Source organism: Hyperolius riggenbachi, chromosome 1, assembly GCF_040937935.1.
Source record: "Hyperolius riggenbachi isolate aHypRig1 chromosome 1, aHypRig1.pri, whole genome shotgun sequence".
In the NCBI taxonomy this organism is placed as follows: Eukaryota; Metazoa; Chordata; class Amphibia; order Anura; family Hyperoliidae; genus Hyperolius; species Hyperolius riggenbachi.
In genome coordinates this window covers 148,004,633-148,028,032 of record NC_090646.1, presented here as the reverse complement: position 1 = coordinate 148,028,032, position 23,400 = coordinate 148,004,633, and the positions used below count along the sequence as shown (strand labels likewise).

The 23,400-nt window shown below is 41.5% G+C and overlaps 1 protein-coding gene across 3 annotated transcripts in view; it reads right to left on the bottom strand.

The window, feature by feature from the left end:
* IRF2 (interferon regulatory factor 2) overlaps window positions 1–23,400 on the bottom strand; it is a 151,532-nt gene that overhangs the window by 36,773 nt on the left and 91,359 nt on the right. For all 3 annotated transcript variants that reach the window (XM_068268891.1, XM_068268874.1, XM_068268883.1), the window contains exons 3-4: window positions 6,014–6,113; window positions 3,711–3,887 (exon numbers count right to left, since the gene is read on the bottom strand). In XM_068268891.1, the coding sequence (XP_068124992.1) occupies window positions 3,711–3,887; window positions 6,014–6,113 (277 nt within the window). The remainder of the gene's footprint in view (window positions 1–3,710; window positions 3,888–6,013; window positions 6,114–23,400) is intronic.

Below are 23,400 nucleotides of genomic sequence, written 5' to 3'. Positions count from 1 at the left end.
CGGACCCAAGCCAGGATTCCAACCACGGTCTCCCATGTCAAAGGTGGTGCCCTTAACCAGTACTCTATCCAGCCACTAACTAGTACACTATCCAGCCACTAGAAGAGAACATTAAAAGTGGTCTGAAAGTCAGCATTTCTACTTAGCTCTAAAAGATTCCTCACAGCTTGAAAGCTACTATCCCATTCAAAAATTCTAGCAGAACATCACTGAAATGGTTAAACAAAGCACTTTGTCCTGCTATTCAGCTTCAAATCCGCATCCAAACTGTAGATAACAGTATATTTTTTACTTGTCAAGCACAAATGTATCAACACTGGAATGTAAACAAACACTCTCTGATAAGCTGTCTGTGCTTCAGGCACACAGAGTTCAGAATAGCTCATTAGAAGATTTTCATATATAATAAAAAGCAGTTATAATAGAAAAATTATTATTATTATTTAGTATTTATATAGCGCCAACATATTACGCAGCGCTGTACAGTGTGTGTGTGTGTGTGTGTGTGTGTGTGTGTGTGTGTGTGTGTGTGTGTGTGTGTGTGTGTGTGTGTGTGTGTGTGTGTGTGTGTGTGTGTGTGTGTGTATATATATATCTTGTCACTAACTGTCCCTCAAAGGAGCTCACAATCTAATCCCTACCATTGCCATATGTCTATATTATGTAGTGTAAGTACTGTAGTCTAGGGCCAATTTTAGGGGGAGCCAATTAACTTATCCGTATGTTTTTGGAATATGGGAGGAAACCGGAGTGCCCGGAGGAAACCCACGCAGACACGGAGAGAACATACAAACTCTTTGCATATAGTGTCCTGGCTGGGATTCGAACCAGGGACCCAGCGCTGCAAGGCGAGAGAGCTAACCACTACGCCACCGTGTTGTATTTATTAAAAATAATAAAATGCAATGGCAGGTTTCAGGGCAAAATAAACTACACTTTGGAAACTTGTAATTTGTAGACAGACAATATTACTTGTGCACGAAAACCAAATCTGATAACTGTATGAGTAATAAAAAGTAGGAAAACACATTTTTATTGAATGTTAGGTCAGCGTTTCAGACCACTTTAATTGTAAGCACCCCTGTGGGACAGTTGGTGCTGCATTCTGTACAGTGCTTTGGAAAGTGTCAGCACTATATAAATGCATAATAATCCTATATAATAATAGGCAACTGTCCCTGTGTAGCTGGGTCCGTGCTTTTTGCTACTGCGCATGTGCGCAGCACGGATCCAGCCTCACAGAGACAGGAGGACAGGGAGGAAGCCAGGCGGGCGTGTGAGCGGGCGGCCGGGTGTGCGTCGGGTGCGCGTGCGTGCGCAGTACATGCGGTGGGCAGTGGCAAAAAACACAGACACTAGAGCCTGTTTTTTAAACAGGCTTGGGTCTGCTAGTAATAATAAAGCATGAACAGCTTCAGGGCTTTACTGATATAGACCAATGTATGCATTAATAACTACAGCTGTTTTGTCATCACTTATGGCAAAAGGACATTCAAAGAAAGTAAATACACTGTAAGGTGATGATACAATGGTTCAGGATCATCTTACTAGAAAAGGAAGTAAAAGCAAAATAGCTGACCACAGAAACAAAAGTTCATACAAGCTTGTGTAATAAGGAGTTTCTTGCAGTGTACATAAACTCTGTGAAAAGCCTGCAAGCCCTGAGCGAAAACCTTGACCTTCATGCGAACTGGTGGACAGCAAGATATAAAACAGAAGAGTGAACAGAATTATAGCAAGCAGGATAAGGTCAAACGATAACCCCTTGCATCTAAAGCCCTCATTCTGCCTGCACTGCAGACCTGCAGCCTAAGTTAGTTTTAGGATGTCTGCATTTTCTTACGTACAACCTTTGTCCTCATGTGACAATGCTTGGACCTGCCCATTAGCTGCATTGTGTAGAAGCATTCAGGCAGGAAGTATATCAGAGGTCCTACAACCAAGACAACTGCGTTCCTTTAAATAGGGTGCTGTGGGGTACACAGTTCAGGGATAGATTGACAAGTAGGTCATGACAGCTACAGGTACTCGCCGTTAAGCTCCTTCTTGTTTGAATAGAGTTTAACTATACAAAATGAAGCCTAACTGCTGTAGTAAGTCGATACAAAATACAATGACTATAGACTGTTATTAAATAGCATAGTATATATTGTGAAACGTGCTACAATTAACATTTACAGAACCACTTTCAAATGTTACCATTCATAACATCAGATTTTTCCAGTCTGGCCATGTTAAACTGAGGAGGAGTGGCTCCATGGTTGGGAATTAGCATTCTGGGTCTACGTAATTGTTACAGTCTGAAAACATAAAGCCGCATCTACACGCGTAGATGCGGCGGCGATGTGGCTTATCAATCGAGCCGCTGATGCGGCTCGATTGATCAGATCCGACAGGACGGATCTCCCCACCGCCGATTCCCTGCTCTTTCCCCGCGAGGGGACAATGGCAAGGAATCGAGCGGAAGATAAGTGGCGCCGGCGGGGACAAGCGGGGAATCTAATCCGGCGCACGTGTGGCGAGCGGGCACGCGGAAGAGGCGATGCGGTGGCTAATCGAGCAGCAATAGCTGCAATCAGATATCGAGTTTCATTAGCACAGCCACACTAAAAAGCAAAAATAAACTACTGGATGACTGGACAGTGCAGCTTCTCAAGAGAGTAGGGGGAGGAGTGGCCAAAGATTGACTGTTGCATATGCCCACTACAGCGCTAATGTATGAAGATGAATTGGGCAAAGTGAGACAATTACTACTATGCGTTCAGTTTCTGATTTGAAAAAGGATTGGATGCATGCTGGATTAGGACACTATTGACAAGTGTAGGCCAGCTTAAAGAAAACCTGAACAGAGTAAACTTTATTTAAAATAAACACACGATGTACCTGCAAATGAATATTACATACTTACCTCGCCATCAGGTCCTCTCAGGAGCTCTCCATTTTGTTCTTACGATTCCATCCAGTTATGACTAGATCTAGTCAGAACTGGAAGCCTTATCCACTACATCAGTTGCTGTCCGTTATAGTCGAAAGGACAAGTGATGTGTAGGTTAATGTCCATGTTTTCCTATGGCTCAAGTTGTCAATATTAAAGGTTAACTGAGTGCTGACCCTGAAGTGGTTATGGGGTCATCACTCCCCATAACCGCGGGGGAGTAGACTATGCGGAAGGTAAGTATGACGTATGCATGTTTATTTTTAATTTTATATTTCAGTTGAGGTTTGCTTTAACAGTAACTTCAAGATGAATCACCAAACAACTGTCACTCCATATAGAAAAGCATTGCAGCAGATAATCTATAGGGATAATCAATATAATGTAGCAATTCTACCCTGGTGCTCATGTGACCATGGCAGCTTTGGAATTGGGCCAATCAAATGCACTCCCTGCTGCTTTGGATTGGCTATATACAATATGAATGGAAATTGGATTCATTACCACATCATTGATCATTTGTACGATGTCTTAATTCTGTATCTCTATTCATTAGCTGCTTGTAGTCTGAGTTGTAAAGCAAATACAACTAAAATGTACATGTCACACCACAGGTGGCATAACCTGGGATTGTATGCAATTTTACAATCAAGTTAAAGTTTATACTAACATTTCCTGTACAACCATCCCACCCCCAGCCCTTTCCCCAGTGGGTGCCCTGCTCTACCCTAGCAAGAAGGCAAGGCAATACCGTATTTAGATGGCCATGACATACCTCTCTTTGAAGGTCTATCTGCTATTGGTATCATCCTGTATACTCGGAAGGCATTATTGCCCTTCTTCATACTTTTGTCTTTTACTTCTTCAATGTCTGGTAAGGAGTTCATTGCACACCTAAAGTTCGCCTTCCATGTCTTCGGGTCAGGCTTATCAACACCAGGCTGATACTTCCCTAGAAATGGAGAATATTAAAACTTTAGAGAAAAAAAACATTAGACAGTTGGTCTGATAAACAACACGTACACATTTTAGGTCTTACAGGTATTCTACTATTCGTAGCCCAGAAATCACAGCTTAAAGAGACTCTGTAACTTCAAAAAGATCCCCTGGGGGGTACTCACCTCGGGTGGGGGAAGCCTCCGGATCCTAATGAGGCTTCCCACGCCGTCCTCCGTCCCACGGGGGTCTCGCTGCAGCCCTCTGAACAGGCCTGACTGTAATTTCAATATTTACCTTTGCTGGCTCCAGCAGGGGTGCTGTGGCTGCCTTCGGCTCGAAAATAGACGGAAATATCCGATCCCCGTCGGGTCCGCTCTACTGCGCAGGCGCCGGAGACTTGCGCCTGCGCAGTACAGCGGACCCGACGGCGATCGGGTATTTCCGCCTACTTCGGAGCCGACAGCCGTCAGAGCGCCTGCGCGGGAGCCAGGAAGGTAAATATTACGTCACGGCTGTACGGAGGGCTGCAGCGAGACCCCGGTGGGACAGAGGACGGCGTGGGAAGCCTCATTAGGATCCGGAGGCTTCCCCCACCCAAGGTGAGTACCCCCCAGGGGACGTTTTGCCGTTACAGTTTCTCTTTAAGGATGGATTCGTTCACCTGAATGGGTCCTTTGACCGCCGCACAACTCAAATCAACTCCAGGCCTTTTATCTACTTAATTGATAATGACATAACGACGGACTTGCCCACACTTGCCCATGAAATAGCCTTACGGTGCCCATACATAGTACAATAAAAACGTTTGCTTTTCCAGTTTATTCGAACAAAATGATAGAATCGAATGAAAGTCAAAAATAATTTATTTTTTTCGATAAGAAAACCAAACGATCATCCCTTTTTTTTCAATAAAAATTTGAGCGGACATGTTGGAAAAATCTTTGATTTCGGTCTAACGGAATAATTGAAGGAAATTATCTTATTGAAAAAAATTGTACCATGTATGGGCACCATTAGACTCAACTGTCTAATGACTGAGCCCCTGAAATGAAGGGACGGTGTTCAAAAATGCTTTATTTGCCTTAACTTTTTATGCAACTGAATTAAAGGTGAAAGTCTGCACTTCAACTGCATCTGAGCTGTTTCATTTATAATTCACTGATAATGTACCAAACAAAAATTAGAAGAAAAAAAAACACGTATCTGTATATAGGCTAATACGGCAAGTGGACCGTTGGTTTTATTTGGATGTTAAATTCAATCATAAGCAGTTTTCTGTACATACCATCACTAGGTGCAGGTGGGTGCAGGGGACGAGATGCACGACCCGACAATTGTTTCGCTTACCACTTCTTCTGGCGTCATAGTGTAAGCAGACACTCTGGCCCCAGAAAAAGCGGCAGGCAGAAAAATATTAGCCTTATTCTGTTGCACCATTTATTAAAGTTTGCACACCAAGCAAGAGGATTTTTTGGTCATTGATTAAAAATAAATTATTTACCTTTTCACAAGGTAAGGACAGTATAATTGTCTTTTTAATAATGCACTCCACTATATATGATATGCCATTGACCAAACTCCTTCATGCAGCAGACTTGATCACGCTTTGCAAAGAATTCTGGGAAAAGACGCCTATTGGCTTTGATTGGGAGAACCACTATTCTCTTACTGTGGCTAAACTGGCACGGTGACCAAAAAGGGAACAATCAGGAAAGTCATATTTGGGAGATGATCAGGAGAAAGAATACTGCAGAAGGGTCTACATATAAAGGACTGTGTAGTATCGGCACAGAAAACAGTCTTGACATGGAGGAAGCGAAGAAGCGGCTAATTTTTTTCTCCTGTCTGGAGCTCCTCTGTATATGTTGATCTACAAAGAGCATTCCCCTTTGGCAGCCAATTATGTTTAAATGTATTTGTTGGCAGGGCTGTGGAGTTGGAGTCGGAGCAATTTTGGGTACCCGGAGTCGGAGCTGGAGTCCCGAGGAGTCGGAGTCAGAAGATTTTTGTACCGACTCCACAGCCCTGTTTGTCGGGACAGAGAAAAATAATCGATTTGCATGTAATGGCTTAGTGCATCCTAAAACTGGCCCTTGGTTACATAAGAGAAGCCATGCTTTGGTGAAACATGTCCTATACCTGTGTGAATTGCCCAATTCCTGAATAGAGGGGCATCTTTGTCTACATCCCACCCGTGACGAGCAGCGTGCATCCATGGGATCTGAAAGATCTTCAGTTCCTGGAGGGGAAACAGAGAAAATAATATTTAATTAACAATAGTTACAACAAGAAGAGCTATAAAGTGGTTCAGCTGCCCACAACGCTAGCTATGAAACACTAGATGATACGCCCATTACTCATTATCTTCTCCTGTTCCTCATCTTATTCCTTTTACTATCCTGCTTGTTTTGCCTTAAAATACATTTATTACCAGCAGCCCTAAGCTGTGGGTACTAAGTGTACTGATGGACTCTGCTTATCTTGCAATGAGAAAGCAAAACTTCACATCCGGCCCCATCAAGGAGAGCCAGCTGAAGCAGATAACAGTTTGAAAGACTTTCCTGGAACAAAGCCCCTGTTCAGCCTCTCTGCAGATCCTGCCAAATACGATTATTAACCTTCACACCAAGAAAGAGCTCCAGATAACATTTTATATACACAGCATTTCTCAGTGCTTGGCTACATGACAGCTGTTAACATATGCAGAGTCCCCTGGCACATTGTCCTGCATTATATGTACTGGAACATCTGAAATTACTACAAGTATATCCCAACTAAATAATAGCTGAATTTTCACAGAAAATTGATATAACCCAATATGTGTTTTAGTAACTGAATGTTATTGAAAATCAGTGAACCCGCAATTCTTGAAATTGCAAATCGTCCTATTTACTAAATGACACACCTGCATGCGCACAAAACAACCACAGGCTACAATGCAAACGCTAAGTCTGTGCACACTCACACCATAAACTGCACACACATGCCACAACTGTCACATACCTACCTACAACATGAACACCACCGCTACCCAAAGTTTGCATATGCGCACAGCAAAGTCTGTGCAGGAATACCACAACCGCCACAATACGTCCATGCATAATTACATCCTTTGTTTAGTATATAGGATTCCTGGGAGATCAGCTGTTGAATGAGCAGTTACTGCTAGCCAACCGTGCAGGGTAAAGAGGAACTTTCGTGAAAAGGGGGAAAAAAAAAGGAATCAATACATTGCAAAGTGAGAAGTAAAAAAATAAAATGACTGATACTCCCCATGTAACTTGTTCATGTTGTGTGATCCACAATCAGTCTGCATGTCATCATCTTTACTACTTTCACTGGCAGACCAGAACACCCCCCCCCCCAAACAAAAACTAGAAAGCACCAACTGCCATTATTTATAACCACATTAACTAACAATGCAATACGCTAATAGGTTACATAGTTATTTGGGTTGGAAAAAAAAAAAAAAAAGAAAAAAAAGAAAAACATACGTCCATAGAGTTCAAACAGAAAAAAGTACAACCAACGGCCTGCTCCCTCACATATCCCGGTCTATTTTTTTTATAGATATGCATTTGCACAAAGGGAGATACTGGTTCCTTGGCAGTTGGAAACACCTGTTATTTCCCACAATGGAACAAGGTTCACAGACCGGTAACTGTCAGGACCTACCCTCTTTCCCTGAAAATAAGACCTACCCTGAAAATAAGCCCTAGCTAGAATTGGTAGGTGCTGACATCACACTGTAAGAGGGGTTTTAACACAATATCAGCAATACAGGCCCCCCTGATGATCTTTTCAAGGTAAAAGTAAAGATTCCTCATGGGAAAGAGGGTATCAGCTTATGATTGGGATGCCGTTCAATCCTTGGTTACAGTTCCTCTATAACTGAACTAAACACAGCGTGTCTGAGCATAATTAAATCTTTTGTTTAGTATATTGGACCAGTAATTCCCTAATTCTTTAAAAAAAGAATCTGCCGCATGCTACCCCTCCCCTTTCTCACCGCGAGCACAGAGGGCAGTTGTAATACGCACGCGCAGCACTGCGTCCACGTCAGATTACAACTGACTTTTAGTACAGAAGATAACCTCAGCCACTCACAAAAAAAGTTTGGTGTGAGCAAACAGATAGTAAGTATTCTGTTACAGTGCAAGTCACTTTTACTTTAGTCAGTACTTTGTATTAAAAATATTTCTATAAATGTTTTTTGATGGGTAAATTAGCTTTGAGTGCTTTGGACTAAAAGCATGTTTCCGGAACAAAATTGTATTCACAAATCAAGGCTCCACTGTAGTTCTTTAGGATGGCTGATCTCTCATGAACACAAAATTATTGTCACCTGGAGGGTCAGTACTCGATCCTTCAAGCAAAAGTTCAAAGCAGATAGCTATAAAATATCCCTATCCTAGATGCTAGCAATGCATTTGTTACTGTGGAACCGAAAGTAGTGGCCGACCTGCAGTGCATGACAGAGAAGCTTTAGACGGGCAGGCGGAGTGGAAGAACATGCAGGGGTGGGTGTTAAAGAACAATGTGTTTGTGGGTCGGACATGCCAAATATTTAGGCCACGTGGGGCGGGATACATTTTGACATCAATATCGTGCAAAATTGATCTCTTCCCGGATCAGTAGAAGCTTGGACATGCTGGAAATTATTGATTGATCTGACGGGAAACTGACTGGTGTGTATGGGCTATTAAGCAGGGAGCCATGGCTTCCACTGACATAGCAATCACTCTGCATGCTTGCGTGACTCTGCGCCACAGTTCATTCCTTCTTCCAGCTCCACAGTAACAAAAACACACTGGAATATACTCTGTTGAGGTGGTCAATGAGGACTGCCTCGGGCATGCATCTAGCATGTGTATGGAGTCCCCCCCCCCCCCCCCCCCGGTGACGCCCTAAAGATCCAGAATGCTATGATTTTTAGTAGTATCCAATCGGCCCCCACCTGCCATAAGGTGCTCCATCATGCATTGCGCATCATCCCTCCATAGCCACAGAGGCATTGCTAACCTCTAGGCTAGTGACGCCTCTGTGTAGATTTCAAGCCTGAACCCTTAGCTGCAGGTATCCAGTCTAGATCCCTGCAGTCCTCCTAAGTGTGTATGAGGTCTAAGGGCCCAATCACACTTGTAAACGCAAACCGCTTGCACGGATGATTTCACTGCGATTAGCACTCTCGCAATTCCCAAGCGACCTCAATCAGTGCTTTTTAAGCACTGTATCACAATCACGTCAGAATCGCGGTAAAATGCTACATGCACCGCCCGTTTGGCGATTGCCGCTAACTGTGAATTGCCCGCGGCAGTCGCAGCAGTGAGATCACTGCCATTAAGTTAGTATTGCCCTAACGCTTCGGCGATTAGCGGGAATCACCCACTAATCGCCCCAGTGAGAACGGGCCCTAAGGGCTTGTTCACATTGCAAGAGCTTTTTCTAAGCACTTGTGATTTTATAAGCTCTTGCTAATGTAATGCTATGAGTTTGAGCAATGTGATTTTATAAAAATCACCTATAGCATCGCATTAGCAAAATCTTTTAAAATCGCTAGCACTAAAAAAAGCTTGTGCAGTGTGAACCAGGCCTAAAGAGGGATTGATTCAGACTGAGGATCAAAGAAATGGCGCATCAGCTATTTTCTTTCATTCTGCAAAAGCCACTAATCAAGCAGCATACTACAGCATGTGCTAGTATTTCAGCTATTTCCCGCAATGTGTAAAGGAAAATTCCAGGAACCACATGCAGACTAATCACATAAATGATCAAGCAAAAATAATGGTTAAAAAATATTGTGTATACTGATCCATATCAGAAAATGTAAATTCTACCAGGATTCCAGCACTACTTCCTCCTAAATAAAGGTGTTGGCAATTATAAAAGCAAAACGAGTATCAATAGGAAGCCCAACAGACATTCGCCTAACTTTCCGAAAATGAAAAATGGCCCAGAGCAGTGATTGAGCAAAGTAAGGATTCCTTAGACACGGGTTGCAAAATATTCTACACCTAAACCATAAGCAATATATGCTCATTATGGAATTTGTTATTAGTGTACTGCTTTATACTGATTTGAGATTTTGTAGAACCCCACTTATATAATGTGTTTTTCTTTTACTACAATACACTGCTTAATCATAAGTATTTCATTTTTGTATATGTTTGAAAAATTTTCAATAAAAACAATTGGAATTGGTTTTACATGAAGTTACAGTAAGTTTTGGCTCAAATAGATTTATCTGCAAAACAGTTCCTTTGTAAGCAAGCAGATTAACCCAACATAAACGGAAAAGGTTCAGTTTGGCATCACTGCTCGTTATAAAAGCATGTTCCCCACATAACATCTGAACCTGACAAAAAAACTTACAGTCCACCTCACTGCCCATCAAATTTCCATCTCTATAATTCTATTAAAAAGCATCCCATATCGCTCTATACTGAAGAGATACAAACTGCTGAATCTGCTAAATGAGTGAAAGGCAGTACAAGACAACTTACAGCTGCAAATTGCATGTGTCTATTGAAATTACGGAATTCCCCATCTGCTATCTGTAAGGTGTATGTGGGTTTAAAATGAGGGATTTCTGTTGACTGTATTTCTCTGTAGGACATACATATGAAACCCTAGTAAATAGACCATTAATGTTCCTCACAAATGCTATTAGGGTGCTGTAAAGCTATGAATGACAGCATCGTAAATGGAATCAATCTTACTTCAGGACCAAAGCAATTTTCACTGCCCATTCACTTATTGACTTGCATAGACTAATATCTATGCTCCTGGAGCAATAAAGTTTTAAAGATTAACGAGTACTTTTTGGCCTGCATATTTAGGTCTTAAAAATCAAGACTGTTGTGTAAAGGAAAAAGGGCTGACCATACACTGTCAGAGGTTTTAGATCAAATGTTAAGATTCAATTAAAATAATAATAATAAAAAAAAAAAAAAATAGTAAAATTTGATTTCAACAATAGTTAGAAAAAGAACTAGGGTATTTTTAAACAATTCAGTATTTTAACAAAATATTGATGGAGTGCTTAGTGATGCCCCTTCCTTGTGGAAACGTAACAAAATAAATTACAGTCGTTTACATAATAAAGCCATCAGGATTTACCATTTTACATAGAGCATGAAGCGTTCCATTTCTAGTTACTGACTGAACAAGTCCTGTATTTTGCATGGGAGCTGTATTTTACCTCTGGGCAAAGTTCAGCTCATTATGAAATACTATCATTAGCACGTGGAACAACAAGCTTGTAAAGTAAGAGAGTCTGGCTCAAGAGCATTTATAGGTAAACATCTTTACGATACTCAAAACATGCAACAAGGGCCCTGATTTAGCAATCTGCGGTACGGCTGCCATGCACAGACAGAATTTTACCGGTTCTAATACCGCCCGGGGGGAGGGTACACCACTCATTAGCCTAACAGTTCCATGAGTAGGATAATGCAAGTGTTGCTATGGTTGTCATTAACACGTGAGGCACTAATGGGTTAATGGGCGGTGCTCCCCTGCCTGTTACCAGTAAAATTGCCAGTCTGGTGGATTAGGGCCAAAGTGAGAACCATACCACTGCTTTACTGTAGTTTGTTAAAAGTAAACTTCAGAACCCACCACCTATAGGGGTGTATCCACTAAACTTCAGTAAGTAGAATAAATGTGCGCAAAGTTTCACTGCACAATGAGTAGAGTGTATCATTGTGTGTAAAACTTACACACACACGTTCTGCTTACCATGGATTAGTGAAAACACCTCAAAGTCGCTTATTACACTTCGTATAGCAATAATTATTTGATGTTTTTGAGTGGAGTCCAAATTGTTGTAGTTATGGTATCAATGGTGTATGAGGATTCTCAATGATACTCATGGCAATGGCAGTTTTGATGCTATATTATCTTGTTTATCAATTTGGCTTCCTCATTGAGGGCTGTTACCAGGGCTGTGGAGTTGGAGTCGAGGAGTCGGAGCAGTTTTGGGTACCCAGAATTGGAGGCAGCTTTACAAACTGAGGAGTCGGATGATTTTTGTACCCACTCCATAGCCCTGCAAGGGCTGTGGAGTCAGCGTCGAGGAGCCGGAGCAATTTTGGCTAGGTCAGTGGTTTCATAAACTGAGGAGTTGGAGTCTGATCATTTTTGTATCAACTCCACAGCTCTAAAAAACAAAACAAAATAAACATACATAAAAAAAAATAAAAAAAAAACACCACAAACATGACAAAGTAAAAAAAAAACCAAAAAAAACCCCTTGAGGGTAGAACACACTAGGCATTGCGTACAACGCTAGTGTTAACGAACATAATGTAAGTCAATGGGCCGCATGAAAAAACGCATTTGTTTGAGTTCTGCAATGTGCGTATTGTGAAACCCAGAACTTGCTGCATATTTTTACAAAACGCATCTAAAACGCACATGATGTATGTTAGTGGTGACAAAGAGGTATAGCGTTTTAATTGCTTTTTTTTTTTTTTAGAAAACAAGTTGGATTATTTATTTCCACTTCCTGTTGACTTCCTAGTGATGAGCAAGAAAAGACATCGAAAATACTTTTTTTTTTTTTTTAAACTGGCCACATTCTAAAATTTTTTTGCATAAACTACTTATCAGAAACGCATACAAAACGCTAAAAAAAAAAAAAAAACGCAATTGCAATTCATAAGTGCAAAACGCAAACGCAGTAAAAATGCATTTGTGCCAAATGCAAACGCACTCAAAACACACTTTATTATGACAAAAAAACTGCACAAACACACATATGCAGCAAAACACAACCTCTCACGCACCACCTAGTGTGTTCCTAGCCTCATGCTGTGCGATGGCACACTGCAGATTAAAACATAACACATTGCACAACAGCGGTTTTCTATACAATGTCTGGCATCCTTGAAAATTGCACACTGCACTGCACCATACACAGAATGAGTGAATAAAGTTTTCATATCAGTATCATGAAATCTCTTGCATAGCAGCATACAGGTATATAAACAGGTTTTGAAAGCATAACACAGTGCTTTAATTCTAAGAGTGGAAACTTTATTACAGGAGAGGAGAGCAGAATGTAGACTCTGTGTGTGACTATTTATAAATATCCAGACAACCTGAGAAAAAGGAAAACTTTGCCCACCAAATTAGTGGTGTTGATAGCTTTCATAAACACAGGACTAGCTTGACAAAATTACATAATTTGGCTCGTATCGCTCATATACTGTACTTCATTTGTACTGTATATGCAAATACATACCGTACTTAGAATTCAACTTTAACCTGTTTGTATCGCCTTTAAAGTCTATCAGTACAACCAAAGGGTACTTAGTCTAACTACTCCATGGCCTTTATTCAATTCACTTTTTCTCCTTGGAAATATTTTTTTTTCTTCTGTTTAAAATAACTTTTTCAGCACTCTGCAACTAAAAATGTACCAAAAAGGTGAAAAAGCAAATATTCAGAGCATTTTCTTGCTTCTTGGTGGCTTCAAAGTCATTTTATTGATAATGGGCTTTATTCACAAAGCCGTGCTAAACAGTTAGCACGTGAAGTGCCGTTCGCGGACTTTTGAGTGCGCAAATTGCCGCGATTTGTGCGAATTGCGACACATAGGGCGCAAAAGTCCGCAAACGGCACTTCACGTGCTAACTGTTTAGCACGTCCGTGCTAAACAGTTAGCACGGCTTTGTGAATTAAGCCCAATGTGTGCAAGTATCACCTAGGAGGAAACTTGAGAGAAAAAGTGAATGGAATATGGGCCTATATGTACATAAAATGCTGAAATTCCCACCAGTGCGCTAGTCATAGAATACACTATTCTGTGAGGAGCTCACTGCTAAAAATATATATATAGAAAGGTTTCGTTCGAGTCACATGAATTATTGTTCGTTAGCTTGCTGACAGGTGACTGGATCACGAGTTTACACACATTCTGTGGAAACATTTTTCCATTTAATCTAATTACAGCCACCTTTGTTTCTCTGAAACCTTTGCTGTTCTTAGCTTCCTCTCTACATCACTCTGTATATTACTTACAAGTAAAGTTTTAATAATTTCTGCACACTGTAGTAACTTCAAAGCAAGCAAGTTGATTTCCAGGCATATATCTTAAATATCATCTAATAGGCTAGTGATCAGAGTGCTCAGATGCTACCTTTAAATGAAAAACAAAGCTTTTTGACGGTAAAATGTCTGCATGACGCATATAACTAAGCACAGGTGATCTGTTCTCAGGCTCTGTGGGCGTGGCTACTGCCTGGACTGCAAAATTTGCTCCGTCCAGAGCGAGTTTTGGAGACGGATGCAGCATACAGCAACAGAAGTCTGCACGGCAGGAAGTGGGCAGTGTTTCAGCTAGTGAGCAGGTACTTGATTTGGCATTAGCGACTCAAAAACTACACAGACAAAAACAAGCTGTATAATAAAATGGGGTTGATTCACTACACACCGCTGCTCCAGCGGCACAAGTTAAAAAACAACTCGCACCCACTATGCACGCTACATGCGGTCGTGCCTTACTTAGCCATGCGGGCTTCTTACATAATGTGCGCTGTTTTAAATGCCAGGTGCTCACTAGCGCAGCTGCTACTATGTTAATTAACATAGTTACTATATTAATTACATAAAACGCGCACAATAAGAAAACAGTTGGATCCTATAATTTATGAGAGGATCTTTAGACCAACATGAGAAAACTAAACAATTTTTTAGAGCAGAATAGATATTTAGCAAAAAATACTCCTGTACAACATCTCTAGTGGAGGGACAGCTTAAAGCGTTCCAAGAGAAAAGGACAACAAACTTAAGAAATCTGGATGATTGTGTCAACACACAGATCCTTTCTATCATCACGTCCTATACCTCACATTGAATTAATAAAGCTATAGCTTACTACCAGTATAGAGCTTGAACAAAAGGAGAGTATAAATTGTGCCGAGCTCTAGCAGATGAATATATTTGTGAAAGCTTTGTACATCAGTTGTAGCATCTGTACAGGCATCCCCAATCTTCTGCGTCTGTCAAAACCAAGCAACTGGCCCTAGGTGTCTGAAGATGGAAGCGGATGACTTCTCATGACAAAGGCCAATACCTGCTGAAACCATTATTTCATCTAACATCCCGCTAGTCCACGATGGTAAGTCAGATGATGACAGTTATCAGCCTGCCCCCTGCATACACAGCCACAGACATTTCAGACCATCTGCTGAAACCATGGCTGCTGGCACCATTGACTGGTCTAGGAGGCCTATTTCAAGCAGGTTTGTGGTTATGCACAGTTAAAGAAAGTAACACTAAAAGGTGGCCAGCATAACTATAAAGATAGAATGCCAAACTGATGGGAGGTGTTGAGGAGATAATGGAAGTCATTTGGGCCAAATAAGCCATTATACACAGAGCACTATTAAATCTGTTGGTTCTTGACCTGTCAGACCTAGCAAGTCAAAGGCTCCGAACTTCACCAGCAGCACAACTGGTTCAGGTCAACAACAAAAAGTAAAGTCTCTAAATGGACATAGGAACCAGAGAAGATGAAAATCCTAAACCAAAAATCCAGCTGTGGTACTCCTATATTTCTATCATATCTACACTGAACACTTTCATCTCCTTAACTGAAATAGAACAGCCAAGTTAGGTTTGCCATAGGTAAGAAGTTCTCTCTGCAGAAAAAGAAACATTACAGATCAGTGTTTTCTCAGCATTCCATTATCAACAAGTGAAATATTGTTTCTCCACTCTATAGCAGGCAGCTGAAAGTCCCCAACACAGGAAAGTCCCCTGTTGGGTCTGATAATGGTTGAGCGGCTCAGACTGCAGACACCACGTTTTGTGACATAATGGATTTTATGTCTGCTAAGAAAGTTCACAAGGTTCTAGGTCCATTTTACTCAAATCACACTACAGGCTCCGAAAAACAGCAACCCCGATTTAGATACAGCTGGTATTAAACTAAAACAAAAAGCTGTTTTCCATTTCTGCAACGGGAGTTACATCACAATCTACAGCTGCTAGGCAACTATGAAAACTGAATAGAAGATGACAACATCTGGGATAAGAAAATAGGATCTCTTTATAGTTAACGTCAAGGGACCTGACCAAGTAGTTAACTTTAACAGAAGATTAGCATATCAGGAGTGATCATACATTGCATATTCATACAGGCGCATAGCCGGGACCTGAGGACTGAGTTTACCATTGCCTGAGGTTTACTATATCAGAGTTTACAATAACAAGATTCTACTGTACTTAACAAGTGTATTTCCTATTGAAACTCTGGCCTTCAACCTGCTGCATGACCAACACTGAGGTGTGAAAAACAGAGACATAGGTCACTGTTTACATGCCAGAGTGCCACAGGCTCTGGAACCAGAAGTGCAGGCAAACCAGGTGCTTACCTTTCATCTGACCTGTGATTCAGGTTGCATTTCCACTTGTGCGGTGCGGAATCGCCGGGAAATCACCGCAGACGAAATCGCATGCGGGTGTGATTTTGCATGCGTTTTTTTCCCGCGATTTCGCATAGGGTAGTAGGTGGGCATATACAGCCCAGCCTCTGTTGCTATCCCAATCCCCCCTAAGCCCCCCCTGTGCTCTGCTATCCCCCATAAATCACAGCCGCGCTGTCGACACGCAGCGTGTCGCAGCGGGCTGTGTTTACTTCTATAGTGTCCGTCTGCTGCTCCCTCTGGCTCCTGCATAGCTCCGGTCCCCGCCCGCGTCCCTTTCCTCCCCGCTGATTGGAGGGAAGGGGCGCGGGCGGGGACCGGAGCTATGCAGGAGGCGGAGGGAGCAGCAGACTGACAGTACAGATGTAAACACAGCCCGCACAGCGCGGCTGTGATTTATGGGGGATAGCAGAGCGCAGGGGGAACTTAGGGGGGGGATCTGGATAGCAACAGAGGTTGGGCTGTAAAGGCAGACCCAGCCTCTGTGTGTAGATAGCATTGTCAGAACCCCACCTCGGGTTCTCTTTAAGTACTTCATATTTGTCTATGTTTGCACGTATTGTAAATTTTACCATTTTTCGCCATAGTTCCCCTTTAAACCAGCATCAAGAGAACATTGTCCTCTTCTGCAACATTAATTTTCTAAAGTGCAGAGCTGTGGAGTCGTCCAAAAATGCACCGACCCAGACTCCCAATAAATTTAAAAAAACTTTAGCTAAGAGAGAAAAAAAAAAATTATAAATGATTCTATTTCTCAGATAATACTCATCGTGCATATATAGTAATAGCAGTGTTTCATCCACAAAACAGAAATAAACAAATCAAAAACCAGTTAACCACTTCAGCCTACAGGTGTTTTCACCTTCAGGATGGAAGCAATTGTCCCCCGTCAGCGCTCCTCCCATTCATCCGCTGATAACTGCATCACTACTCATCACATGTAAATGATCTATATCTTGGTTTTTTTCGCACACAAATTAAGCTATTTTGTGAGTGAAACTTGTTTTCAGTAATTACTTTATTTTCTATGCATGTTATAGGCAAATACACACACACACACACACACACACACAAAATTACACTATTGCTCCAATTCCATCCCCTATAGTTTTAAATAAGCAATGCTACTATACATAACACCCACTCATTTTATTTGCCCATTAGTCCTGGCTATCATTAAATTATGTCCCTAGTTTGGCGTTAATATATTATGTGGAAATAAAGGTGTATTTTTTCAGTTTTGGGTTTTTTTTTGTGTCCCATAAATTGTCAGCACTTCTGCACTAAAACAACTATACTATACCCTTTTGACATACATAAAAAATAAAATAAAAAAAAGCTGAGTCCCTAAGGCAACTATTTATAGATTTTTATTTTTTTTAGATCTATTTACGTGGTAACAGGGTGGGGGGGTGGGGAGTGGGCTTAGGAAATTATTATATTAATGTTTAATAAAAAAAAAAAGTGTACTGTGTAATTTAACTTTTCACCACTAGATGGCGCTAGAAACACTGCCTGGTTTACAAGGAAGTGTTTGGTCTTTTTTTCCTGTTCATTGATGTAATTTATTATGAATGGACATGGCTCCTGATCATGTCCATTCATCACAGGCACTGCGGTTGGTTTCGGAGAAGTCCTTGCTTCCCTTCCCCAACTGCCACTACAGAAAACCACCTGGGTCCGTGGGGCCGAAGCCCAGCGCGTGTGCACCCACGGCTGCTTGAACACTGGACGGATATATCCCTCCAGATAGAATTGAGCAGCGCCTATCTGGATGGAAATATCCGTCCAGACAGGATTAAGTGGTTAATTGTGCTGCTGCAATAAAGTAGTCACTGTATTTTTAAAATCAGATGCACATATTAACTGACTGTATATTTGACGTGAACACAGGAATCTTTTCTATATAATAATCTCTGTGGTAAGAATAAAGCCCTTGAGTAGTGGTGTCACTAATAGGGATGGGTCAATGTGATGCAAATAATTCTGTATTTCTGCAAATTTTGTATGCACATGTATGCAGCTGGAAATTGGACTTATCAAATTCCACCTTTGCAGGAGATGATTGGTCCATTTTCAAGCTACATACCCTTTTCATACAAACTTTGCATAATCGTGCATCAGCTCAGGATTATTTGCATCACTATTGTGACATCCAGCTGAGCAATTTTGCAAACTGACATTCATATACTGTTTATACCATTTTAATATGTAATTTATAATAATTTCTTTATGAGCAGTAATTTGTTTAACAAGTGCATTTGAGTGTCAGCTCCAGTACCAATTCTACATACAGTAAATGGGATGGTCGATAGAGAAGAGTGTCAGCTTCCTGGCCAGGAGCTTTTTGTTCCCAAAAGCAGATTTAAGCTTTAAAATTCCTAATCTTTGGCAGTGATGAAATGTCTTTTACGTTACATACTTTTAATCAACAAAATTGATATATGCAAATTAGAGGAGTCTGAGTCAGTGGAATCACGAACTGATGAGTTGGATGACTTTTTTTTTTTACCAACTCCACAAAAGTAGCAAGTAGCAAGTTACCAAAATGTATGCCTTCAGTAACTGGACTAATTCAGTAATTGGTAAGGGCCTTTGTTGCTCCATTCAGACAACCTCTGTTAGTAACACTTGGAAATTCATATTTCTTATCCACACACACACAAAGATAAAGCGCACGCACGCACACACAACAAATGTTTGGAGCTGAAGTGGAAAGCAATTTTTTTTTATAAAACGTGAATTTTAAATTGAATAACACGCTGAAATGATTCCATCTATATAGATGCAGTTAGGACTTGTTCACAGAAGCAATGGGCTGCATCTTGCAAAAACTCCTCATTGCTCGGGGAACATGTAATAAATTCCACCTCTTTGTTCAGATGGATGACCTGTCACTCATTGCCGATGATCTCTCTCTTACGCACTCGCACTCACACACACACACGCACACCTTCAGGCTGAAAATAAGGTGGAAATCTGTGCCGGTGCACACTGTCCATTCTTCGCATTTAAGAGCTGTGATGAGATTTTATCATGCTTATAGGGTTTTGCCGGTCTTTAGTTCTCGTTTCCTTCTTACTTAGGATAATTGTACTATACAATTCAAGTTTGTGCCTTCCGGTTGCATTCACTCCTATTTCCCCTTTCATCCTGGTAGATCTCTAAAACCAGCCTGGCGAGTTCACCTTTCTCAGCTGCTTTTACAGCTTGCATTCTATTTGTACACCTTCACTTCCTGTCTCTTATAGGGATGACTATCCACTCTTTGTAATCACATCATGACACCAGCTTTCCTCATGCCTTCACAACTCCATTTCTGATGAATACCTCACCAAACAGTAGGCAAGTGCGGGTCGACCTCTTTCTTATAAAATATTCAACCAAATTATCACATATTTCTGCGGTATCAATGTCACCTTGTGTTATGGCTTTGTGGTGAAGAACACCATCGTGGAACTGGGGTCTAATTCCTATATTTCTATAATTTTTCCAGAGCAAACACTGATTAATATTTTTAAATGTGAATTAATTGAGTAGGGCCATTTTTGTCCATCCACACAACAAACCAGAACCTCTGCCTTCTTAGGCTTGCTCACTGGTTAGCATACTAGTTAAGGCATACTGGCATTTGATATAGAATTCGAGCCTCTGTCCAGAGTTCGAATCCAGTTTCAAGTCAGTACATTAAACAGCAAGGAGTCTTTGGGCAAGGTTTCCTAATGTTCCTGGTCACCTGTGGAGACAAGAGTACGAGAGACTTGAGCGCAGGATACAGCCGATATACGGCTTACCCTGCTCCTGCACAAGTCCCGGCAGCGTTAATTACCATTACCCCTCCAGGTCCACGTGGATGGTAGGGATTGATGTCCTTTGGCTGTCAGCTATTGCAGGCGGCTGAATGAGTGTTTTAAAAGTAACTTCAGCTCAGTCTGGATACGATCCCAAAGTGTATTATACCTTTTGTATGTCCAGTAAGTATTAGCAATGTTCATCAGGAGTAGATCTGCAAACCTGAAGTGTCTAATGTGTTTGTTGGCTGGATAATGGAGTTGGGCACACTTCCTCTGCACTTACCGATAGATATACTGTATGTCCTAATCCCGGCTCATGAGCTGTAATATACTGCTTGGACCCAGTTTGGTCAACTTCCAAATAACTTTGCTGCACTAGTCTGAACTGTCCAAGGGAACAAGCTAGGCAAAACCACTGGTAATCTTTAGGCAACACCACAGGTAATCTTTAGACCCAGAGAAAGAATTTGTTTTGTTTTAGAAAAAGACTTCTGCAGAAGTCTACTATTTCTCAAAATTGAAACTGGTGTAAAACTGACCAAATTGCTGTTGTATTTCAGTCATAACATAATTGTGCACCAATTTCTTGCTTGCTTGTCCGTATTAGCCAGTTTTCCCTGGTTCACATCTTACATCAGGGTCCCCAGTAGACTGAGTAGGCCTCATCCAATTCACTTTTTCTCCCACGTTTTCTCCAAGGTGATATTTTCACATCTTATACTAAAAACATGCCTTTTAATCCAACAGTAAGCAAGAAAACACTCAGAATAATTTTGACAGTACTTTTGTACCTAGTTTTTGGTACTTTTACCACTACAGAGTGCTGCAAAGTTATTTTAAACAGAAGTTGAAAAATGTATCTACTAGGAGAAAACTGGAAAAAATGTGAATTGTATCGGCACAGTGTGTCCAAGTAAAAGCAAGGTCACGTGTATGCATGGAAAACGCACATACTTTCATACGGGTTTTTTTGTATGTGGATAGCCATTCATATTTTTTCTACAGTAGCTAATGAAAATACAAAATGTGCAAGGAAATGAAAAAGCTGTGAGTTTCCCCCATGTATCCAAAACTTAGTGTAATGCTGGGTACACACTGAGATTTTCTGACAGATTTACTGTTAGATCGAGTATTTCCAACATGTCCAATATGATTTCGAATCATTTGCTGATCGATTTCCGACTGTTTTCCGTTCACCCCCACTGGAAATCGATCGGAAAACAATTGGGGATCGATCGGACATGTTGGAAACAATCGATCTGACAGTAAATCTGCCAGAAAAGCTCATAGTGTGTACCTAGCATAAGACCTGAACAATTCCATTGATTTATATGGGCTGTTACTGTTAACTCTAATGTGGAATTCTCACAGGAGAAAACCGCATGAGATCCTGTCAAGTGAGAATCCTACCTTACAGTGCCTCCATACGATATCTAGCAAATAACACTAACACGATTCCATACAGTTTGTACTATAAACAACTGATCAGTGCTGCTCAGTCCAGAACAAGCTTTGACTTGACAAACAACGCTGAGACTGGGGAAGTGCAGTTAATCATTATCTCGGCTGAATTCATGGAGATTTGCTTTCCAACCTATGGCCCACACACAAGTCCTTTATAACCAATGCCTTATCCTCAGGTACTTGCATAAGGAGAGGATGATAACAGGATATCATAATCATTTCTATTGAAAAGTGTTCTGCTTTGTTAGCAATAAAATATTGTGTAATTGCTGGCAAGTCTTGCATAATAAAAGTCACACACACACACACACACACACACACACACACACACACACACACACACACGAGATGTTTAACTTCTCCCAACAATGGCAAGCTATTGAGGAACCTCTGAGGCTCTGACGTAACAATCTCAGTGCTGGTGGGAGAACGAATAGAGACTTCTAGCTCTTCCGGATGAGTATGGGATGTTGTAATACAATGTCATTGAAAATGTAAATACCCAAACTGCACCCTATTAACCCCTTCCGGACAATGGTGATTTAGATCTATGCCCAGTGTGTGGCTGCTTATTCTTGCCAGGGTGTATATTTTACTCACCGTCGCGTGGCCCGCTCGCTCTCACTGTTCCAGCCGCTGCCCCCGCGATGCTGCACCCGCTCGCTCTGCTGTCACACTGACCGCAGAGCTTTCGTATATCAGGCAGGAGCCAATTTCATTGGCTCCTAACCCCGTGATTGCCGTGAGCCAATCACATTGCTAAAAAGGGTATGGCTGGCTCTGGTCTTAAAGGGGCCAGAGACGTCCCATCCTCAAGGGGTTAAACAAAAATCATGAAGCAGTCAGTGGAGCAAAAGGTAAGCCAAGCCCATAAAGATATTAACCTCTTGGTAAGCAGTTTATTCATAAAGTAAAGCCAGCAGATTAACACTTTTGTTAATACTATATGCGATTTGCTGCATTTTGCAACCAGTTTGCAAAGTGCAAGAACATCAGCAGTATAATGAAAATCACATGAACCCTTTTATGGCCTAGAGACACTACCAAGCTTCTGTCTTCTCAGATGTCCTGCATGCTGCATTTCTTAAAGGTTTCTCCTTGTGTCCCTAGCATTCAGGGGCAGGCAAAAGCTCCATCTTTTCCTGACATTATTTCTACATCTCTGTAATTCGGGGTGTCAAACGCAATCATGTGAGGGGCCAAAATCTAAAAGCTAGTTGCGGGCCAAATTGTTTATTAATATTTAACATTACTGAACAGTCTCAGTCTGGCGTTAACTATAGCATGGGGGGCCTAAATCCCCGCTCCTCCCCCTTTTGCAGAGTAGCGCAGTGGAGCAGTTTAATATTTACCTGCCCCAGGGCTGCTTCGGCAGAAAAGCATCAAGATGAAATGTGACCCACGTCAAAATCCTAGCCTTCTCTTCCCCAGTCTTTTTAGGAGCTGCCACGGTAGGGAGTTTGGATGCCCCACAGTAATTTTGCTGAGGGGTCCCATGAGTTGTTGCTGCACTCCACCTCGAACCGACAATATTTCAACCAAGAACACCATTACCAGTGCGCTCCTCTGGTTGGGAAGGCAGTATGTTGTCATGCTTTAACTGCTTTTAACGATGTACATTTGAAGTTCTGGAGGGCCACATAATATGGCAAGGAGGGCCGCAATTAGCCCGTGGGCCTTGCGTTTAACCCCTGTGCTGTATATAGTCCATTATCCGCATCGTCTGAAAGCAGCAGAGTATGAAAGCATGCTCCTCTGAATGTAGAATCCACTATTCTTCACTTGCATGGGGAAGCTGGGCTTATCTCACAGGTGTCATACTCCAGTCCTTGAG